This window comes from Lolium rigidum, chromosome 2 (assembly GCF_022539505.1).
Source record: "Lolium rigidum isolate FL_2022 chromosome 2, APGP_CSIRO_Lrig_0.1, whole genome shotgun sequence".
In the NCBI taxonomy this organism is placed as follows: domain Eukaryota; kingdom Viridiplantae; phylum Streptophyta; class Magnoliopsida; order Poales; family Poaceae; genus Lolium; species Lolium rigidum.
This window is the reverse complement of record NC_061509.1, coordinates 58,150,032-58,158,564: the sequence shown is the minus strand read 5'-3', so window position 1 is coordinate 58,158,564 and position 8,533 is coordinate 58,150,032. Positions and strand designations below refer to the sequence as shown.

The 8,533-nt window shown below is 47.7% G+C and overlaps 1 protein-coding gene across 1 annotated transcript; it reads left to right on the top strand.

The window, feature by feature from the left end:
* Positions 1–5,588: 5,588 nt before the first annotated feature.
* On the top strand, positions 5,589–7,920 carry LOC124686535 (squamosa promoter-binding-like protein 5). Its single transcript, XM_047220468.1, has 3 exons — positions 5,589–6,292; positions 6,812–6,972; positions 7,523–7,920. Exons 1-3 carry the CDS (start codon positions 5,589–5,591, stop codon positions 7,918–7,920), a joined length of 1,263 nt encoding a protein of 420 aa, XP_047076424.1.
* The last annotated feature ends 613 nt before the right edge of the window (positions 7,921–8,533 follow it).

The window sequence follows — 8,533 nt, the reverse complement described above, 5'->3', positions numbered from 1 at the left end:
GAAAGTGTTCTTCTCCTATTTTGTTCGGGTTTGCGCTAGAGGCAATAGCATTACACATGTTTGTGCCTATACGGCTTGCAAATGTGCCATATATCGCCCGTTTTCGTCCCTCGTTATAATCATTCTGTAGTGCAATAATATCTAGCATGCATTAAAAAACATTTACTAATGAGAAGGCAGTGCAAGCAAGCAAAAAATACTTTTCAAAATCACATGCATAATGAAAGCGGCCATATAAAAGTGTTTATCAACCTTCTTGGGAGTGGGCGCGTGTACGTTTTGGTTTCCTGCCGTGGACCATGAAGGTGCTTTGTGTACCCATCTGTCCGGTCCGGTGGACGGAGGGAGTCAGGGATTAAGATACGAGAACCCGGCGATGGTGTCGTGGGCGACACTGTCGCTGACAAGGCTCCGTCGCGGTGGAAGTCGGCTACGGAGGAGCTAGTATGGTAAAGTGGTCGTCGGTGTGGGGAAGCTACTCCGGCTTGCTAGAAAGCAAGAGGGAGACGGTGGAACATCGTCGGCCACTAAGGTGGCTGATGAGAAGACAGTAGTGTTGGGGTGGGACAGTGGGCCGCCGGCGGCGTGTGAGATGATCCGGTGGGTCATGTGAGGTGGAAGCGTGTGAGAGAGATGTGGGTTTCAGCACCGCCGGTGGTAGGTTTGAATTGAGAGGTCCGGGGGGATAAGATCGGCACCTATTTATGGCTCCTCCCTAGAAGAAACAACAAAAATACTATCTATGTGCTTCACTCATTGTGACAACCAAACAAATAAACAATTTTCCTAAACACTTACTCCCTTGAGTTACTCGCTTTCACTTCAATCACTCTACTTGCCCAAGCTAGTTTACTTGTAATATTTTCTTTCGCCGTTTCCTAGATAGAAGTAAAATATACCTTACACACTCAAGTCCACTGCTTTGCACCAAATGTCATATAAGTGAATAGGTAGTTTACATTTATCTCCTTGTGGGTTCGATACTCAAATACTTATCGAGTTGTACTACGGTGATTCCCTTCACTTGGGGATTATCAGAGTTCCACAAATGGGAGCATGGGCGATGATGGTCAACCAACAAATCCTTAGAGTGATCATCGGCTTTGTGTCGATAATGATGAGGCACCACAAGGATCTAGGTTTGATACCCAATGGTATTTGCGTTTAGGTCCATAGTCTTCCCAATAGAAGCGGGACCTATGTTTGTCCATAATGCGATGTACGCCATCCCCTAGCATGTAGACCCCCCATCGCATGAAGTGGCAGACTAGAGAGGCATGCATTGATAAGAGTGAGTCTCGAAACAGATGACATGAACTCACACATCCATGGGTCTGCCTACCTGGCCACCTTAGGAGTTAGAGGACCTGTAACAATCCCTCTTTTAGCTAAAATTTATTAGGGTTTGTTTGTGCATCATGGCATCAACATTATTTTTCCTAAGAAAATTGCATAAAGGAATAAATTTTGGAAACCTCTAATGTTATGCAAAACCCTATGAATTCAAATCCTCTCAAATGTTTCAGAATTTTCAAAATAAAATATGTTGCAATTGTGCTTTGTTAAGAAGTACATTGTTATTTTGAAAGTTTCAGAAAGTTTGAAGTTTCAAACAAAATTCAAATAGCAATAGAAGTTTGAAAAATAGAATTTAGAAAAGAAGAGAAGAACCCTCCCCTGTTTTGGGCCTCAGCCCAACTCTCCTCTTCCTCTCTCCACTCTGCACAGCCCAAAAAAGGCCCAGCTCAGCCCACCCCCACCCACAAGGAGTTATGTGCAAAACCGCCACTCCATCTCATACCTCCGTTTGCCCAAGCAGCTCGGTGGCCGCCCCTAGACCTCTACAAGTACCCCGCCGGCCGCCACAAGAAACTCTAGCCCCGCCCACTTCTTCTCCCTCCTCCTTTCTCTCTCACGCGCAGCGGCCAAAACCCTAGCCATAGATGTCGGCCAGCCTCGTCGTTTGGCGCCTCCCCGAGCTCCACTGAGGTGCCCACGAGCTCCACCTCATCGCCATGAATCTCCTAGCCGAAAGAATCGGCTAGGGATGCCCCCAGTCGACATGGACACCCCCTTCTTCTACGCGACCGGCCGCCGGCAACCGGCTCGATGCCGGCGCTAGAGGCCTCCCGTTGCCTCGTTGTCGCCACCATCCGCTTCACGGTGAGCTCCTCTACCTCATGGACCCCTTCGCCCTCTCCCTCGCGCCCTCGAGCTCCGCCGCTCGGCATAGCCACCGACCACGCTCCGGCAACCATTCAAGAGCGGCGCTGCCACCAACAGGTCGCACGTGACCTCCTCGTTCGAACACGCCCCTCCGCAGCTCACCAGCTCGACCAGAGCATATGGCTCACCGGCTGATGTCATCGTGACGTCATGACGACGCATAAAGCTTTTTCTTTTTCTGTATTTCAATTTCTGTAATTAATAAATCCATGACAGGTGGGACCCCTTGTCAGGTTTTTAATAATTTTGTAAATAGTTATGAAATGAATAAAACTATGACAGCGGGCCATGTCTGTCAGAATTTTAATATTTTATAGGAATTTCTAGAAAATGATTTAAAATGATTAAATCTTGTGAAATTCATAAGTAATTCATTTTAAATCAGAAAAATATGTATAATATATCAAAATCTTCAAAAAATGAGATCTAAAACTTGGTAGCAAAATCATGCATTGTTAAACAAATTTGAATGCTAGTTGTTTTAGAAGAACTAATTTTACCCCTCTGAGGTTTCGGGAACTTCTAACCCATGTTCGCCGAAACCCAGTTAAATTGTTGAACATGTCTCAGGGTTAGTTTCAATACCTTGAATATGTCATGTCATCATCCTTGTATGCGCATCGCATTATGCCATGTGCTGATTGTTGTTCTACATTTCTGGTGTTTGCTTCTTCGCGATTGATAGAGCAAGTGCCTGAGACGATGAAGATCGACAACGACGCAACTCAATAATTGTCCATCGACGAACAAGTCAAGTACAAGATCCTCAAAGATCCATATTGGCTTGTCAGGGACAAAGGCAAGCTCTAACCTGGTTCATATATGGTTTCGAAATGCTTGTACTTCTAGTTTCTACATATTGCATACGATTCCAATATGTGTTATCGGCAGATATAGTTATCCTATATGTTGCATTTACCATCCTTGTAGCCTAAATTACCTGATCCACCGATCCCAGCAAAACTAAGTTTGAGCTTGTGTGCATTGCTAGAGCCGTTATATCGAATATGCTTAGCCATGCTTAGTTGACGAATTCTGATCCATCCGGTTGATGAATCAGAGCTGCGATTGAACCTAGTATGACAGGATGACGTGGTAAGATCAGTGAAGATAATTAAACATGCTTAAAGGCTTGGATGGGCTGCCACATAGGGATGTGGTGATTTGTTTCGTTCTTGCCGATACTAGGACCTGAGTTCTCGCCTTCGGAACCAAGACCGAGCCTACAACCACACGGGGCCCATGGAAACTCCTTGGCGCGATCTTGCCTAGTCTGTTCATGAGTCATATAGTTTGCGAGTTCCATTTGGCATTTGCATGGCGAAGGTGTGGAAAAGGATTTCAAAGGTGCATCATACAGGGCGTGGCCGGGGTGAAGGATGCTGGAGGCATTGAACTGGATCCCCTGCGCACAACAATCGGGACCACCTCGGAGAATGGCTACCTACGATGACGGATCTGCCCAGTTGGAGTGACTCATGAATTAGGCGAAGCAAGGGAAATGTTTTGGTCGACTACCCTCTGCCGGCAAACCAAGGAAGTTTGTATCGTACGTCGCTAAGAGTCGGTCGGCGCGTGTGGGTAAGTTGTACACCCATGCAGGGTTAAATCTTTTCGGAAAGCCGTGTCCACGGTTACGGACGACTTGGTGATAGATTATGTGATCATAGACAACATGAACCTAATCGTAAAAGTTGGAATTAATGTGTGAATAAGGATCCCTTCTCAGGGTATCGAGGGGGTGATCCTAGTTGATAGGACCAACTAATGATGAAGATTCCGTGGATTCAATATGATGATCAGTAGAGCTAGAAATATCGCTCTCTTATCCCTTTTTAAAATGATCTGAGCAGACGAGTTTCTGCTCCCTCTTGTTTTACAAAGAAAACTGGCTTTGCGCAAAATAAGCTCTACATAAAGCCTCACATACCAGCTTTGCTAACATGTTGTACTAAGTCTTGCTGAGTCCCTGTACTCAGCTTTGCATGCTTTTGGTTTCTAGGTCGACATCGACGAATAGCTTGGGATTCCAAGGTGGCAGCCTGGAATCTATGGGCTAGGACGTCGCCGTTATGCTCCTGACCTCTTAGGCCTTTTGCTATCTTGCTATTTAGAATAGCATAACTTCTCTTTCGTTGATTGATGAAATATTAGGTAAGTGACCTATGCTTGTAATGCTTTGGTTCTTTGCTCAGTTATGAGCTTGTATTAGTCTTTGAGTCGTAGAGTCACTGTTGTTTTACCGATTTTCATCCTGTAAGCCCTAGAGATCTAGGTTAGGCTTATGCCAGATGTGATGTCTGGGTTTGTCTAGCCCCGACCTCTGGGGTTCCCAACAGGACCCTAGTCCAAAGCTGTAAGAGCCCTATCGCAAATAGGGAGGCCAAGATATGTGAACGGGAAGCAACCTAGTTTGTAGTTAAGCATATGGGCAACGTTCTTCTCTCCTAGTAGTTGGTCCCCAAAACCATGACCTCGCTCTTGTGAAAGTTGATCCTAAGCCTAGACATGCTTTCAAAGCATAGAAGGATGAACTTGAGGTTGGAAATTGCCAGAACCTATGGTTGGATCATAATGATCGTATCATCTGCATACACTCTAGATGAGATACCCCCATCCCCTGGTATGAGATGAATGATGGTCCACTGGATGCGTCGAAGGATTATCTTCCAAGTGTATTTGTCCAATAGTAGATCCTTTAGATTCAACCTCAACTATGTTAAATCATCGGATTGTTGGCAACTAAGATTATGAATATACACAAAGAGTTGGGAACTTTACAAAGAACATTGGTATATTATCACTATTCTTGGGTTGGATGAATTATCACAGGAGGGTCCTTAACTGTAGCAAGAGCAAGAAAAATTGAGCGTTGCTTATCACAACCATTCTTTGTGGAAAAGTTTCCTCTTCGGCCTTTTCCATAATGGACGCCGAAGCCTCCACTACATAGTTGAAGAGTAAGGGCGATAGCGGATCCCCTTGCCAGACCCCGCAACCATTACAGAAGAAGTTACGTACCTACCGCTTCGTTAATGGTGATAGTCGTATGGGCCTTGAGATCAAACCCGCAACCACTCGATCGTTACAACAGAATGGCAAGTCCGTATGATCTTGCATTATATTGCAGCTATCATTCTGCCATCGAGAACCACAAATACACTCACCTTACTTACCATGCGAACACACCAACAATTAGCACCTACTCCTAAGCTCCACTTACTGCCGCATCTCTCTCTAGATCTCCCCCTCTCTCCCCCATGCCTTTTTAGGCGGCCACAGTGCACGTCATTCCTCCCAACCACAGCCAAACACGCCTGAGGCCCCTTCCTCCCACCTCTGAGAGCGCGCGAACGACGGCCATGATGAGCAGCAGGCTGAGCGGCCCCGGCACGATCGCACCGGCGAGCGACGTCGTCGACTTCGGCTACGCTTCCATGCACTCCTCCTCATACACCAACTTCGAGCCCGCACAACCGCTGTACCAGCACCACCTGTATGACAACAGCTTCGACTTCGCCGCCAACAATGCCTTCCAATTCCACCAAGACCCCTTCACTCTCTTCTCCACCGGTTCGCCGCTCATCAACCAGCTTCACCAGCCCTTCGCGCAGCAGATCACCATGCCGCCGATCGCACCGTCGTCGCTGCTCCAGGCGCCAACGACAATGACGGCGCTGCCGGGCGTGCCGTCGTCGGAAGACGCGTACAATCCCTTCAGCGGCGGGTTACTGAAGCGTGAGGACGGCGACCCATTCTTTTCCGACGCCGGCGGTGGCGGGAGGATTGGGCTGAACCTGGGCCGGCGGACCTACTTCTCTCCGGCGGACGTGCTAGCGGTGGACCGCCTGCTGATGCGCTCCCGCCTCGGCGGCATGGGCGTGCTGGGGCTTGGGCTCGGCGCCGCCCACCACCCGCCACCGCGGTGCCAGGCCGAGGGTTGCAAGGCCGACCTCTCCGCCGCCAAGCACTACCACCGCCGCCACAAGGTCTGCGAGTACCACGCCAAGGCAGCCACGGTCGCCGCCTCCGGCAAGCAGCAGCGCTTCTGCCAGCAGTGCAGCCGGTACGTGCACGTTCGTCTCTGCATCATTCCCCACACTTCGGGCGCGCACACACTGGCATTCCTTGATGGATGCGTGCTGCGTGCATGCGAAGCTAGCTAGAAGACGAGAGTATCTCGATCGGCAGTGGAAAAGGCTGCAAGCTTTCGATCCAGGACTGACGCCCTAGATAGGAGTAATAGACATGCATGCACTCATCATCATATCATGTCAACATGTCATATATCAGTGATGAAGCCCATCACATCAGATCAGGGGACCTGCTCTGATCGTATCCGCATCTGAATCCAGTGTCCCCCTCTTTATCTTGCTACTGATGATTAGCTGCCCAGCTATATACATCCACCAATGCAGCTCACCCATGATTGCATTGCAAAGTATCGAGTTCGATCGTACTACCTAATACCTATACGTTATGTACATCTATACTGCATGTAGGCATTACTATTGTGTACGATCGACCATGTATGTGTAGGTGTCTGTCTGAATAATTTGTTCCCCTTCGATTCTTTGAGCTACAGGTTTCATGTGCTTGCTGAGTTTGATGAAGCCAAGAGGAGCTGCCGAAAGCGGCTCACGGAGCACAACCGCCGTCGCAGGAAGCCCGCCGGCGAGCAGGGCAAGGACGCGCCGCCGCCTACCAAGAAGCCAGACACAAGCTCATACAGCGGCGATCACAGGAGTAAGACCACTAGCTCCTCTCATACTTGTCCCTTGCTCCCGTAAACCATAATACTACCTTAATTTTCTGCCGTTGGTCTCTTCATTGTCTATGTCCAAGATAATTCATATCTTTCGTAACCCGAATTGAAAATTGTGCGAAAGCACACAAAATTTTGCAATCAACGACACAAGTCAAACATTTTTTTGGTAAAATAATCAAATGTACATGGGAAGTACCTGCAATAATTACACAAGTTTGAGCCAATAAATCAACACTGGTAATTCTATGTGCAAGCACATTAATTATAGTTACAATACAACGTTCGACAGGAAATAAACTGGCAGTACACTACATGTGCCTGCCATGACAGACCTAGATGCTACTTCTACAATTTTTGTCAATGGATTTGACATTCGTACTATCCAGCAGCTCAATTAACATGATGCATATGCATGGCGCCAAAACATGTCTGCGTAGGTGTACCAATGTACTATACAACTCCTGCTACATACATGTGACCGCCACTTCTACCGTCTTTTCTGACGCCTCGGCATGTATATATGATCAGCCAACAAGTCGTCGACCACGGTGGTCGCCGTCTCGCCGACGGCCAGCGGCTTCAGCTGCCTGCAGCAGCAGACCGAGCTTGACAACGGCGGCCAGTCGAACATCGCCGCAGCGATGACGGCGCCGACGACCCTGTCCCTGGCCGCGAAGCGACCCCACGGCAGGGACAGCTACGGCGCCGGCCTGGACACCATGCTGCTGCACCAGCAAGGTCGCGACGAGGAGGAGCAGGGCTTCATGATGACCCCGCTCGTGCAGTCGCATCGGCAGCAGCAGCGAGACAGCGGCAACATCTTGTCGTGCTCGACGTCGGCGTCGGATCAGCGTCACCGGAACGACGGCGACAGCTGCTGCAACGGCAACAGCATGCAGCATTTCTTCGAGGTGGACTTCATGTAGCGTGATGCATGCATGCAGATGCAGGCATTACATGCTTGAATGAGTGAATGAACTTGGCCTAGCCTAGCATAGCGCAGCTAGAGGTAGTTTGACTGCATTATCGTGTAGTAATATGGTGTGTGTGTGCATGGAGTATAGCTAGGGTAGTCAGTGCAGCTTTTCTATTCATATTTAATTCTTAACTTTGTAACTCTGTATTGTGTTTACTTGCACTTCTCTGGATGTTGCCCTTTTCACCAAGGGAATAGTGTATGTACCTGTGTAGTGTGTTTTCACTTTTGGTAAATTACAAGACCTACTTTTCTCTTCCAAACTATTATCTTGGGCTTACCTTTTACTTCCAACTTTTTTTAGGGTCACCAAAATCTTCCTACATTTCCTTCCTCAACCCTTCCAAAAATATTGTATCTGAAGAATTTTAATACTCCGTATCACATATGGTTGTTCTAATGAGAAAATTGTACCTAACCACTTAGAGGAAATCTGGTGGGTCACTTAAGTTAATTCAATTTCTCTCAACTTGTCAAATGGAAAAGTTTTCATTTCTCTCAATTGTCAAGTGTAAAAGTTTGCATGATCTAGAGCTACAAATATTATAGCTTGCATTCAGTAA